Source organism: Schistocerca nitens, chromosome 9 (genome assembly GCF_023898315.1).
Source record: "Schistocerca nitens isolate TAMUIC-IGC-003100 chromosome 9, iqSchNite1.1, whole genome shotgun sequence".
NCBI lineage: Eukaryota > Metazoa > Arthropoda > Insecta > Orthoptera > Acrididae > Schistocerca > Schistocerca nitens.
In genome coordinates this window covers 110,774,170-110,789,616 of record NC_064622.1, presented here as the reverse complement: position 1 = coordinate 110,789,616, position 15,447 = coordinate 110,774,170, and the positions used below count along the sequence as shown (strand labels likewise).

General features: G+C 39.4%; 1 protein-coding gene across 1 annotated transcript in view; it reads left to right on the top strand.

Moving 5' to 3' along the window:
- LOC126204042 (tubulin alpha chain-like) overlaps positions 1–5,910 on the top strand; it is a 55,178-nt gene extending 49,268 nt beyond the window's left edge. Inside the window, exon 4 of the mRNA XM_049938467.1 lies at positions 5,620–5,910. Within this exon, the coding sequence (XP_049794424.1) occupies positions 5,620–5,910 (291 nt within the window). The remainder of the gene's footprint in view (positions 1–5,619) is intronic.
- Positions 5,911–15,447: the final 9,537 nt, after the last annotated feature.

Below are 15,447 nucleotides of genomic sequence, written 5' to 3'. Positions count from 1 at the left end.
AGACCGGGTATAGATTTAAATGTAAGGAAGTCATTTCTGAAAGTATTTGTATGGAGTGTAGCCATGTATGGAAGTGAAACATGGACGATAAATAGTTTAGACAAGAAGAGAATAGAAGCTTTTGGAATTTGGTGCTACAGAAGAATGCTGAAGATTAGATGGGTAGATCACATAACTAATGAGGAAGTATTGAATAGAATTGGAGAGAAGAGGAATTTGTGGCACAACTTGACTAGAAGAAGGGATCGGTTGGTAGGGCTTATTCTGAGGCATCAAGGGATCACCAATTTAGTATTGGAGGGCAGTGTGGAGGGTAAAAATCGTAGAGGGAGACCAAGAGATGAATACACTAAACAGATTCAGAAGGATGTAGGTTGCAGTGGGTATTGGGAGATGAAGAAGCTTGCACAGGATAGAGTAGCATGGAGAGCTGCATCAAATCAGTCTCTGGACTAAAGACCGCAACAACAACAACAACAAACAATTATGTGTGGTACTAACTTGTCCAACAAGGTGCATAAATGAATCTCAAGTTCATCAGGAGACAGTGAGAAAATTATCACATCATCTAGGTAAGCATAGCAGAATGATGTGATAAATAGGAGGCCGTCAATAAACCTCTGCCAGGTCTGCGCTGCATTTTTTTTTTTTTTTTTAATGATACAGCATAAATAAAAACTCAAACATACTGAACGGCATGATTATTGCAGTTTTTGTTAGATATTTGTCAGCCATAGATATCTGAAACAAGCCCTGTTACATTCACTAACACTAAATATAGTGGCACCAGCAAATTTGTGTGTGAAGTATTGTAAGTTCGGTATGGGGTAGCTGTCTATTACAGTCCAGGAATTAGGGTACTGATAATTGCCATAAATTTGCCAAGTATTATCCTTTTTGAGGATGAGCTTGATAGGAGAAGCCCAGGCACTGTCAGATGACCATACATACCAGTATGCAAGAGCTAGTACATGGTAGCTTTTGCTGCTTTGAGTTTGTGGGGAGCTAGGTGATGGCAGACCAGTGGGTTCAGGGGTGGCGTTGATGTGATGAACTGTCCCATCGCAGATAGCGCAAATATTATGCGGCCGGATGGGCAGATGTGAAGTGGGGGCTGAGGGCATAGCAACAGTATTATCGTAACACGATCGTCCATGGACAACTCGCTCACAGAGGCAGTGTCAGTAACACTGGGTATGGTCAGGTGAGCACAATTAGGTAATGGCACTTGACTGACCTATTTGGAGACCTAGGTGATATCTTTGTCATCAAGCAGTGGTTGTAGATGTTTCAGAACAGTGAGTTGCTGTTGAGCCATATAAAGCTCACTAGATGTCTCAGCAAAACATGAGGAGAGAATGTCGTTTGTTGCTCACATATCCAAGTTGGAATGCCAGAGTCTGGAGCATTCAGCAGATCTCATGCAGAGCTCATCCAGAAGTGTTTGACATTTCAAGATAACACTGAGAGGCATTTCTGACTGCAAATAGGAGATGGCAGTGTATCATTGGCAGGAAGAGAGTAGATGATCTTGCCATTGACCGTTAGCCATCATGGCACAGGGGCAGAGTGCAGTTCAGATCTGGCAGTAGACAGTACTGTATGAGGAAGTTGACTCCTAAGATGAGTTCCACCATTTCAGCCACTAAGAGCATCCAGGGCATAGCTTCGTGGCTGCTGAGATCAAGAGTGATGTAGGCATGCCAACCATCGGTATCACAAAGTCATTAGCTGTGTGTAATTGCATTGGCAAAAATGAAAGTGTAGTGGGAGTGAGAAATGGTGGAATCATGCTGATGTCGGCTCCGGCATCAGGTAGAAGACAAGAATTCACTTGTGCAATGTAAATAAAGTGGTGAGAGCCACCTGCTCATATATGAGACCTGCAGAAACTGTTGTGAAGTGATGATCTATGGCAACTTGAAAGAGGACGAGTGACTTGGTACACTGGTATCAGTCCATGAGATCGGTTTGGATATAAGCAAGGCTGCCTGCTATGCAGTGTGTTGGAGCTGAAGCAAGTGTGGAACCAGCAGAGATGGTTCGTGCAGGCAGGTGTAAGGGCCTGGATGACTCACATTGTTTTGACTGGCAGGCATGGCTCAGTAACCAGGTGAAGGAGCGCTGTTGGTAATCTGCACTGTAGGCTTTTGTTTATGCTCATCACCTGGGAGACGACATGGAGCAATAGTGGGTGCCAGCTAGGTAAGGTTCAGCGAGTCCTGGTAGACTTTGGGTGACTGGTGTCTGCGCAGTATGAGGTGTGCAGTAGAGGCTGAGAGCACAGTTGGGATGCTGTTAGCTGTAGCATGGTTATAATGAGAATTAATCAATGAGTGGTGCTGTCTGAGCACTAGCATTCTGTCAGTGAGGCATAGTTTGAAATCTAGTGGAGTGTCGTTGTATGTGAGCATTGCTGTTTGAATGCTCTCTGGCAGTTTCAACAGCCACAAAGTCCATAGAGTGCAATCTGGTAGTATGTTTGTCTCAGTTTGCAGGCAAAGCTTGTGCCACAGTGTGCATACTGTGACAGAGTGAGGTTTCATTTATCTTTAGATGAAGTTGTTGCTCTGGTGAGTGGGATTGGCATTGAAGCAGAAGTACCTTGACAGTCTCATATTTATTTGTTTGTGTGTGTACATCAAGCAGAGAGTCATTAGTGAGATCGGCATTATCACCAAGATGGTTGAGAAGTACTGCAAATTTGTCATTGTTCTCAGTGATGCCTCCGGTCTGCATTATGCACACATTAAGCATGAACCACAGCATAGGTAAGTCCACATTCAGCAGAGGGAGTTTCGGCTGAGGGCTTATGGAATGGCAGGGTCATGGTTATGTGAGGCTGGCGCTGTCATGAGGTGGGTGTTGCCTGGTGCAGTAGATGCAGCAGGAGTGGAGGCATCATGGAGCAGCACATCATAAAGCGGCAAAGAGATATGCAGCAAAGTAGCCTCAGCAGGCATGGAAGTTTTGGGGAAGTGGCGCGTTGTAAAGTAGTGAAGAGAAATGCAGCATGGTAGGCACAGCAAGTGGAGAAGCTTAGTGATGGAGCACGTTTGGATGAGACAAAATATGAGCAGCATGATAGACATGAGCTGAGAACAAATGTGGGCATGACTGGTGGTGAGTGGTGGTCTGCTGGAGCTGCTGGGTGCTTTATGTGCATGGTATGCTCATGAAATAATGCAGTTGTGCTGAATCTGGGCGTTATGATGGTGGTCATGACATGGATGAATGCTGCATGAGACATGTTTGTGTTGGGTAGTTTGCTTTTATGTCTAGGAAGATCACTCAAACCTATGTTATTTTGCCCGGGAGATGGTAAGTAGTTGGAAATGATTTGAGGAACGTTTACTGGGGGCCATTGTTGACCAACTATTGCAAACACCCTGATGGATGCCTGGATAGTTTTGCAAAACACTGAGAATGTTAATGCACATAGATTTACTGGCACTAAAGGAGTGTCCATGGGAATTTCTAGGCAAGTACTCACCCGGCATCTTACAGTACCATCATTCGTAAGGTCATACTGAGAATTTGACAAACATCATTGGCCAGTTCTGTGTGAAGTGGCTTGAGTCTAGTGTGGTATAAATGGAAACAATGGAAGCATTCTCACCACTTCACTACACACTCACAGGTCGGACACTATACCCAGGTTTTAGTGAAATTTTACCAAACTGAGGCTTGGAAAGTTTGCAGAATTCAAAGATGTTGATGATGAAGTGAGCCTGATATCCCTCAGAGCAGGAAACATTTGAGCTGGAGGTAGCTGTGGCACTGTAAGACACTGGACCAGCATGGGAGATTTTGTGTTTTAAATGCGTCATGGTTGATATTTTGGAGTCACCACTGTAGGAAGTATGGTACTCGTGATAGTAGTTACATGTAGTAACAACTAACAGGTCATATGATTCCATACAAATATATTTTATTGTCCTACAAGGTAAAATGCATTTTGTCACAAACATAGATCCAAATGAACTAACTGCAATCCAGAGAAGTTAGCTGAGCTACAGCAGGGCAGCAATATTGTTCCAAGTAACTTCATGGAGTTACACCGACACAGACTTCTAGGCCCTGGTTATTTATTCTTTTGTGATGTCCAAGCACAGGAAAGTGTATTATCTCTTTTAATTACATGGGAATATGAAAGTCGTATGAGGTCATTTACAAGCAAGGGAAAAAGAAGTGATCCCAGCACTGACGTGCGGCATGCCCTTTGTTACTATGTCAGTTTTAGACTGAATGTTAATTTTTCACATTATTTTCATCATTTGCATTTGTGCACTTTTTATTTTTGTAGGTTAGTAGACAGGAGGTCAATATATGTGTGTCTGATACTGTAAACAGTCAGTTTCTGTGAGGGCAGTGTGTGGTTGACTGTGTTAAATGCCTTTGTCAGATCTAAAAACATACCCACAGCATTCTTCTCTCCATCTAGAAAGCTATATACTTTGTGCTAACATTTTATGACAGCTGTTGTGGTGCTGCAGTCTTTTTGAAATCCTTGTTGGGTTTCTGTGAGTAAATTGTCTCTAATGTAAAAGGTACTAAGTTGGACTAACATCACTGATTCAAGAATCTTACTAAACGTGGGAATCAGACATATTGATCTCTATTTTGATGCTTCCTCCTCTAACCCTTCTTTATCTGTTGATCTGACTGGCTCCTTTTTTCAGTGTACTGGGAAATGCACATTATTTAATGCTACAGTTGATGAGATATATATGTACTTTATTTGACCACAATATGTGTGCATTTTAATTATTATGCTGTAAAGCCACCCCGGCCACCTGAATGTTTGTTTTACAGCTGTAGAAATATATTACCTATATCTTTCTCATTTAGCCTTTCAGATTCAAAGCTCTCATCATGAAGCAGTGCATTGAGCTGCTAAGTGGTCTTGTTGTTTGGAAGCTGGTTCTAATTGGTGGGAGAAAATGCTTGTTGAGAATGTTAGAACCTTTTTTTGACCTCATGTCAATTGACCTTCATGTGTGATTTCATAGCTATTCCTTTTGTGTTTGCACATATTTTACAGCATTTGTTAATGCAGTTTCAGGAGGCACATCTTGCATTTGGTAACTGTGCTATTGCATCACTTGTGACTTGTTTGTTAATGGAAAGGAGGGGTGTCATCCAGTTTAATCATGTAGTTCTCTGTGCCTGGATGCAAAGTTATTTGGGTTTTGCTTATGTTATACAGCAGATAGACTGTTTTCTAACTTCAGTGGATACAATAACAGTCTGACCATTGGCAGAGTGTGTGGTATTGGTAACACTTTTACGATGCTCTGATAAAACCACTGGAGATTGCTGGAAGCCCAAGAAAATTTTATCAGTATATATCATCATGAAACTATGCATTTGTATATTTTACCATGCCCCCATAAAAAACTTAGCTGAGGCACTAATTACCACTCTTTCATGCCTTTTCAATCTAACAGCATAAAGCATAATTAATTTTATTTTCTTTATCATTACTGCTAGCTGTGTAAGTTTGGACAAGGCAGGATATGATCCATGAATTTTATGATTGCAGTGCCTGATCTGATGCAAGAATTTTGTATGATTACAGTGTGATAACATTTGAATGTCTTCCTGCATCTCTTGCAGGTAGGAATAAACTGCCAGCCCCCATCTGAGGTACCAGGTGGAGATCTGGCTAAGGTAAATCGTGCTGTGTCTATGCTAAGCAACACCACAGCTATCCAAGAAGCGTGGGAGAAGCTGGACCGTAAATTTGACCTAATGTTTGAGAAGCGTGCCTTTGTCCATTGGTATACTGGAGAGGGTATGGAGGAGATGGAGTTCAGTGAAGCTCGTGAAGATCTGGGTGCCCTGGAGAAGGATTATGAAGAAATAGCTGTAGACACAGAACCCTACTCCTCCAACAGTGAATACTGATAATTGTATACAAGAAATCAAAATTACAAAGTCAGTTTCCTCAGGGTATGATTGGCTCTTTTTTTTTTTGGACTGATTTTTATTTGGTACTGTCCACTGTTTGTTTTGGTCGAACAATTGAATTTTGTGGAAAATGCCGTCATAATTTTATGAGCAAAGTAATGCTTGTGCAACTTTTTAAAATTTTGTGAGTGTGTTTATACTTGAGAGTGTATTTTTTTGTTTTATGTTATACAAAATATACCTATCAGGAAACAATTACTAAATATTTATAAATTATATTTCTTGTCTCATGTTTACTGTTTTTACGTGGTTTTTCCAATTCCAGTTTTCTTTACACTGATTTCCCAGTGTCAGTTCTGGTTGGTCACACAACCAGTCCAGTATCGAGTCTGAAGCATGGCTACAGTTGCTGTATTTCAGCTCTCACAATAAATATTCACTCTGTGTAAATGCTGTACCACATTTGGCTACTGATTGGCTTGTTATGCTGCTAATTGCTTTTTAAAATGTTGGTTAATATGGATGAAGTGAGTGTGTATTCTGATACAACTGCCAAATTAAGAAAACTGAACTGCTTTGCAACTACCTCATAGTCTGCACAGCTGGCTAATTTGAGAACTGCTGGATCCTCTGTCTCTTTTAGTGGCAAAGGGACATACGAACTGATTGGTGATAAAATATTCAATGATTTTGTGTACAGGAATAGATATGTGTCTGTACTTATTCTTAAGAGCTCAAACCATTCTAGGTCGCCAAAATATATGAATACAATAGTGTTCCAGAGGAGAATGATTTGCACTTTCTCCACAATGTGTGTGGTTCAGGCAGGCATAATAAAACAGTTTCACATGAATTAATAAGTTATGAGGGAGGATCATAAAGTAATGCACAATAATATTTTTGTCCCTTGGTTTTACAGCTGGAGTGTTGAAATTTAATGGTGATATGGTTTGAAGATTGCACTAAAAAGGATATTTTATTTTCACGTGAGGGTCTATACAGAAGAGCCTGAAGTACAAAACAAGCATAGCGCGCATTTTACTCTCATCAGCTTGTGAAGAGCAGTGAAGTGTAGTTCAATATTTGTGGCCCAGAGGTCATAAACCAAATGAAATTCACAGGGATGTATGTGGCATGTATCGGGACAACTGTATGGACCATAGCAAGGTCTCCATATGGTGTGCATTCTTCCAAGAGGCCATGTGAACCTTAGTGATTCACCATGCTCTGTGTGGCCGGTAACAGCTGCAACCACACAGAATGTTGGAGCCATTGATGCAGCAATTCTGAACGACCTACATGTGCAACTGAGAATCTTATTGCCCCAGTCCATAATTTCCTGTGGTGTGGTGTATTATATTGTTGATGAAATGTTGAAATTTCATCCAGCATGCCTAAGAACCTGACAATCACAACGGCCAGCAAATGATGACAAGCTTTGCTCACTTAATGTGTTGCACTGCAGAAAGGCATGACTTCCTGAAAGGAATCACCACTGGTGATGAGTTGTGGGCATACCACTACATGCCTGAAACCAAGCAGATTGCTATGGAGTGTAGGCATGGTTCCCCAGTATGAAAAAAATTCAAGGTGACTCAGTCTGTTAGGAAAGTGCTTGTGACAGGATATGCATGGTCTTATTATTGGTGGACTTTACTCAACATCAGACCACTGTGAATGCTGCAGCCTACATTAAAACTTTCATTAAGTTGCATCATACCCTTTGTGATAAGCACCATAAATTAATGCTGATGGTGTCAGACTTCTTCATGACAATGCCCCCATGTTGCTCCTCCTGTTTGTGACAAAACTGCCAAATTTGAGTGTCAGATGGTCCAGCATCCACCATGCAGTGCAGACAGTGCACTCTAGGACTTTATCTGTTTGGTCCCATAATGAAATTCCTGACCAGCCAGTGCTTTGTGACAGGTGCAGAAGTGAACCAACCAAGTGGTATGGCATATTGAAACTTATACCATGATGGTAGAAATGTGTTGATAATGTTGGTGACTACGTAGAATAATAGGTAAAAGGTGTAAGTTTATTTTTGATTTTTATTGTTTTGTTACCTTTCAAAATTTTTGGTAGTAAAATTGTTTTGCATTGCTTTCCAATCCTCCCTCATAAATATCTTCTCTTGAAAAATCTTCTCTGCCTTATGCATTCACTGTCATCCATAAGAAAATCATTTTTTTAAATAAAATGTTTATGAAGGTTAATGGTCTACATCTACATCTACATGATTACTCTGCAATTCACATTTAAGTGCTTGACAGAGGGTTCATCGAACCACCATCATACTATCTCTCTACCATTCCACTCCCAAACAGCGCGCGGGAAAAACAAATACCTAAACGTTTCTGTTCGAGCTCTGATTTCTCTTATTTTGATGATCATTCCTACCTATGTAGGTTGGGCTCAACAAAATATTTTCGCATTAGGAAGAGAAAGTTAGTGACTGAAATTTCGTAAATAGATCTCGCCGCGACGAAAAAGTCTTTGCTTTAATGACTCCCATCCCAACTCGCGTATCATATCTGCCACCCTCTCTCCCCTATTACATGATAATACAAAACGAACTGCCCTTTTTTGCACCCTTTTGATGTCCTCCGTCAATCCCACCTGGTAAGGATCCCACACCGCGCAATACTCTAACACTTACGAAAATTATGTAATTGTAAAATTGGCCAATACTTCCCTACAGAATGCAAAGTTTTTGCTGGTGCCAAGATAAAATATCTGGCCAGTACTTGCCTACAGAAGGTGAATTTTTTAGCATTACCAATAGATACCATACACAAAACTGTCTTAACTTTCAGAAATATTAGTTCCTTGGGGAGGAGATCTTTATCTCTCCTCATATCCTCATAATGACTAAGGGAGGAGGTATGACGCTCACTGTCTTTCAGTTTTGAAATGAGGGGGTGAGGTTTGATGTGTCAGCATTAATGCCTGGAAATGTGCTAAAGGAACATGTTATTCATAAAGGTGGAATACAAATATGATCTATGAAGCATGAAAATTAATTAACTAAACTGAACTATGTGCAAACAGTGACTTCACATTTTTTTTTCACTGTTGATGGTGCTACTCATGTTCACAGTGTCTCTCAGTGTGTGTGCCATCTGCTGAGGTCTTTGGATTATTTTAACTCTCATATTTAAACTTTGTTAGTTTTAGTCTTATGTAGAAAATCAGCACTTTAAAATAAATGAGTCATATGGTGAGGGAAGTTTTATTAGTACATGCAATTCCTGTGTCAGATGTGCATTATTGTATAACTTAGCAAATGAACTCTGGTTGTCTTGTTTCTGATATGATGGAAAGTGAAACTGCTGAGTACTCTGCAGTCTACATAGTGTCCCATTTCCCTATTTTACAAAGAACTGAAGGTTTTCTTGCTATGGAGTGTTAGAGTTGTCTGTAGGACACAACTGGCATGGTTATTATGTATAGCATAGTGAGTGCATTATCAGAGGAATAAGCATTGGTTCAAAAATTATGAACACTAATAAATGAGTTATCCTTATTGATGCAATCTCTCAGAATATGCTACAAAGATGATTATGTAAACTGTGTAAACATTGTGAATCGTTGACCAGATTGCACATCCTACAGTATACTACCTCCATTCAACCACCTCATAACTGTTACTGAAAAGATGAAAAGATGGAGTTGTCAAGTTCAGTACATGCTCCCATGGGATATCTCAGATCAGTCATTACAATTAACTTCAGCTCCGTGAGTATGACACTCACTACACCAGCAGAAGCAATGTCCACAACAAAATCTTTAAAATCAAAAATTTCTAGTTGTTACTATAAAACACCAACAGAGTTAATAAGTGTGCTTCTGAGTTTAGTAAATTTTGTCTATGCAACCAATCATTTATCAGTGGAACATTTACTGAGTGGTTAAAATATGCTGAAGCTAAGCTTTTGTTTAAGAAAGGAGATACGGAAATACTGTCAGATTTCACCCAATTTCACTTTTGTGGGCATTCTTGAAAATTTTAGGAAAGGTAATATACAGTTGGTTTCTTAACCTTCAAACAACAAATAATATATTGTTAATGTCACAATTCACATTTCCAAAGGGTTCTGATGTTGAGAAGGCTGTCTAAACATACAGAAAAAATGTACTTAATTCATTAGACTATAAATTATAGGCTGCTGATACACTTTGTGATCTGTTAAAAAAGGCATATGATTGCAAATCACAATATCCTTTTAAGCAAATTAGAATATTCCATACCGTGTAGTAGGAAATGCTGCAAAATTGTTCAGATCCCATATTTCTAGTAGGAAACAAAAGGTGTCAATGGGATAGAGATGTGTATTGAGCTATCAGGCATCATCCAATTGGGAACTAATTATACGTGGTGTCCCACAAGGTTCCATCTTAGAGCTCTTACTTTTTCTTATGTCTATCAATGACGTATCATCAGTAACATTACTAGATGCCAAATTTGTTTTGTTTGTAGATGATACAAATGTAGCAGTAAACAGCAAATCAAGTGTAATCTTAGAAAGATCAATTAATGAAATACTCTTAGACATTAATTGTTCCTACCCAATTCTTTGCCACTAAACTCAAAAACACTATATGCAATTTAGAACTCGTAAGAGATTTCCACCAGCATGTGTCTAAAATATGATGATAGACAGAAGGATTTGACAGTATATGGAATGCAAATGTTGTCAGATGTAGGTGACATAAAAATAAAAAGCTGGTATATTAAGCTTACTTTCATTCCATAATGTTATATAGGGTTATTTTTGAGAGTAACTCATCAAGCTAAGCTAAAGTTTTCCATGTCTAAAATTGTGTGATAAGAATTTATTTATGGTGTGATGTCAGGTACAGCCTGCAGAGGTGTGTTTAGGGAATGAGGGGTATAAGCCACTGATTCCCAAAGAATTTATTCTTAATGAAATTTGTTGTTAAAAATATATTTCTTTTTGAAACCAAAATCTCAGTCCACTGAATCAGTACTAGGAATAAGAACAACAATAATGTAAATTTTTAGATGGAATACTACATAAAATAAAGGAAAAGCAAGGTTTCACTTGTAATGACTGATGTATGGCCCATAGAAATAAGCAATGGAAAACTATTTAGACAGAGCTTTCAAGCTCTTGCTCTTCCTCTAGTAGAAGTATACAGGCATTCACACCCACAACTACATAGACACCAAAACACACATGCCTGTGGGTATGGCAAGACTCAGCAGACTTCTGCACAAATTCAGGGCACTAATGCAATCATTGTAAATAAGTGTTATAAAACAATTTTTGTGTTCATATTGAATCTCACCATCACCCTGCAGATGTGCATTTTGATGTCTTGTGCATCTGTATGTGACTGTGTGCACTTCTAGTAGAGAAAGAACAAAAAAAAAATTGTTCAAATGGCTCTAAGCACTATGGGACTTAACACCTGAGGTCATCAGTCCCCTAGACTTAGAACTATTTAAACCTAACTAACCTAAGGACACCACACACACCTATGCCCAAGGCAGGATTGAAACCTGTGATCATAGCAGCAGCCCCATTCCAGACTGAAGTGCCTAGAACTACTCAGCCACAGCAGCCGGCAGAGAAAGAGCAAGAACTCTAAATCTGGTATGACAATTTTCCATTGCATGTTTCTGTGAGCCACATGTCAGTCACCTAAAGATGAATGGTTTTCTTTTCTTTATTTTATGGGTACATATTAAGAAACAAGAATCATCTTCATGAAGACCTAACATCACTTACTTTGGTCCAAACACATTTTCAGTAACTTTCCAACCATAAGTGCAATGATATGATCATTGTAAATAAATGTTGTATAATGATTTTTGTATTTTACAATTCATGGCTACAATGGCCTAAGAATTACCATATACACCTCAGTATACTCAACATTTACATGTTTTGTGACAAGTTTCCTATTACCTTTTAAACAAAAAATATATTTAAGATTTTTGGTTTATTCCACATCCTTGAGAACCATTTCCTTGGGATCTATGGAAGGTACATTAGCAATTTGCAAAAATATTTCTTGTGTATTATTGTTTTTCTAACTTGTTCTGCATCCTGGTGGGTCTGCTCACTATGGAACTATTGAAAAAAAAATACATTTAATCTAAATATTGATTCCTTGTGTTTGTATCTCTTCTCACATTTAAATTTCCGCCACATGTCCTTGTATACATTGTGCTCATATGTGGCAAGTTAGGCCACAAGCTGCAGAAGTTCACACCTGATTATCATACATAACAATTGCCTTGCTTATAACAATAGACCTGTATTCCATAGAGTAACTGATCAGGATATGTGGTTTTTCAGGTCTATCTTCGGTTGTCACACTACATTTAATATATGAAGCTGGTATCTCTACAGATACCATTGGTGATGTTGCAGCTCTCGAAGAATGAAATTATAATGAAATCCAGACCTTTAGCTGCTTAGAGGCATTGATAAATACAAATGGGCACAGTTGAAAAATGTGTGCCCCAACCGGGATTTGAACCCGAGACCTTCTACTTACATGGTAGACAGTTTAACTGACTGAGCCAGCAAGGACACAGACAACAGTGCAACTGCAGGGACTTATCTCTGGCACACTCCCCATGAGACCCACACTTTCCAACTTTCTGTCCACACACTACATTTGTAGCGCCGCTGCCCACCATACTCATTACTCGCAGTAGTCAATCTATTGATTCCCATGAGTTTGGGCAATATGAGTGCACCCTCACTGAATACGATCACTGGACAGTAAGCCTTATCTATATGAAGATGGTATCTATTTTTTCGGACATGTCCAAAAGAACGGATTCCATTGGTGACCTTGCAGCTCTTTAAGAATGGAATTACAATGAAATTCAGAACTCTTACGGGAATCAGTAGATTGAATGCCACGAGTAATGAGTATAGTGGGCAGGGTCACTGCAAATGTAGTGTGCCGACAGTAAGTTGAAAATGTGGGTCTCATGGGGAGCGTGCCAGAGATAAGTCCCTGCAGTTGCACTCTTGTCTGTGTCCTCGCAGTTGCACTCTTGTCTGTGTCCTCGCAGTTGCACTCTTGTCTGTGTCCTCATTGGCTCAGTCGGTTAGAGCATCTGCCATGTAAGTAGGAGGTCCTGGGTTTGAATCCCAGTTGGCGCACACATTTTTCAACTGTCCCCGTTGATATTTATCAGTGCCTGTAAGCAGCTAAAGGTCTGGATTTCATTACAATTGCATTTAATATAGGTAACTTCTCAGCATTAGACAGTTTTTCAGTAATATGAGTACTTATCTTTGTATTACCGAGTTGATCTGTTCCATTGATGATAGTTCAAATAACCTGACTGTTCAGAGGTGAAGGCCAGTATTCAAAACAGTTAACTGTAATGTTCCCATCACTGTGTTTAAATTGAACTGTTCCAACACTGTGTTTAAATTGAATTGTTCCAATACTGGACTGAACAATTCTTTCTTAGTTGGGTATAGGAAATACCGGATACTTAAATTACCATCACACCATCAAATGTTTCCCTTAAGGTACTTCTGAATACCTGGTGATTAACTGGTTCTCATCCAGTGTCTGCTGACTACTTCATTAAACACTTTTGCCCCTGAATATATAACTTCAGTCTGAAAGCAAGACAGAGGTGCAATGTCTATAAGCAGATTATTTAAATGCTACTAGTACTATTTAATAGGTTATTTTAAATTCAATCTTATTATTAATCTCAATACAATTAGGGAGTAAATGTATTGGCACATGAGTAAAAGGATCACTTAAGGTCCCAGAAGTTTCTATGAGGTGTTTGGTTATTGCTATTTTTAAATTAATGAAATCTGTCATAAGTAAGTAGTCTTTTTATCAAATCAACAACACAGGTCATGGAATCAGTAGTAGGAATAAAAATTATCTTTAGAAAGATTTCAACTTGTGAGTGGGTGCACACACCTATGTATAAAATTGCCAATCACAAATAATAATATCTTGTACCATTCCATTGTTGTTTTACAACTGTGAACCCATACTTATCCTTCAGTATTGCGTCAGCTAATAGAGAAATAAGTTGTGCTGTCATAAAGCCAAATGAGCAGTGGAAATATGAAACAGTGAGCTAGGTGATAAAAAATTTGCAATCTGTCCAAGAAAATGACCCAGGCTCAAAAGTTAGCAGTTGTAGTATTTCAGAATATTTGTAAACATTCCAACACACCATTGGAGAGCTGTCAACAACAGATGCTCATGAGTAAGTTGAATAAGGATAAATGTAGTGGGAAAGGGAAACTGTGTGTTTTCCTTTCTCGTATGCAGTGAATGTGGAGCAGTGGTGGAGCCGGCAAGAAGGGGACCAGTAAAAATGGTATTACTACCACTGGTCGTCTGGGGTCATGGGTGCCATAGTGCAGCAAGTGCCTGAGTCCGAGAGCCATGGAGTAAACGATGCACCAACAAGGGCATAATGAACAATTGAACAGCAGTAGTTGGTTATTTGGTTTGCTCTCTCAGGTCCTAAAGTACACATGTACGGACGTTTTTGAATGTACTCAAGAGAGTGGTATTACCATAGCAATAGTTTGTTGTGTTGTTAAAAGAAATATTGAAAATGTTGGGCAAAATATACCCTGTTTGTGAGAAGTGTGGCTATTTATTTAGTAGTGCAGTAGAGAGAACTTGCGGAAGCATTCCAGGAATCTTCACCGCAGCTGGATCGACAGGGAGGTGGCACAGAAGGATCCAGACCACCAACAAATACTCTCAGAAGAGAGGATAACCATAATACTACTTTCATCTGGCAGTATATTAGGGTCAGCAAAATATTGCCCAGTTATACCGGCCAGAGACGCAACTTCCCGCTAGTGCTGATATAAGACGCACCACAGACCCTACAAAATCTACTTCAACAGGAGAGGAGGGAAAAATACACTCCATGTGGTGACCCTGGAAAATCCAAATGGAGAATGAACCAGCAAGTAAGTGCAGAAAATTGATTTGAGTCAGAATTACGACTCCAAAGAATAGAAGACAGAGAAGTTGCCCTTGACAACCAGCGATCAGCAACAGTGCCTTATAACACACATAACAAGAAATCAAAAATAATTCAGAGCTTCTTTTGAATGAATTGTCTAAGAAAGATTAGTAAACACATAATGAACGGAAACTATACTTTACTGTTGGATATCTGAAACAAAAAAAGAAGACAATAGCAGCAGAAAGTTCACCCATATTACAAGCAGTGAGTGCATGGAATTAATTCAAAACTTAACAAAACTGTTTCGACAGGATGACATACACAGCAGATGTCGATCCAGTGGGAGTTATCATTGCAGAGCAGTGAGCAATGCAAGTACGGGGTGTTGTACAGTCAGCGGCAGTGTGCAGCACGAGAACAGACATCAGCTTCAACTTCAGTGCCGGCTTTGGCTGTTCTACAACCAGCAGCAGTTCACAGTTCTGCAGAAGGGTGAGCCGTGAAGATTTAAAAATGTAAAGACATTTCTGTGGGTATAGCGTGCAATATTAAAATTGTCGATTGGTAATAAA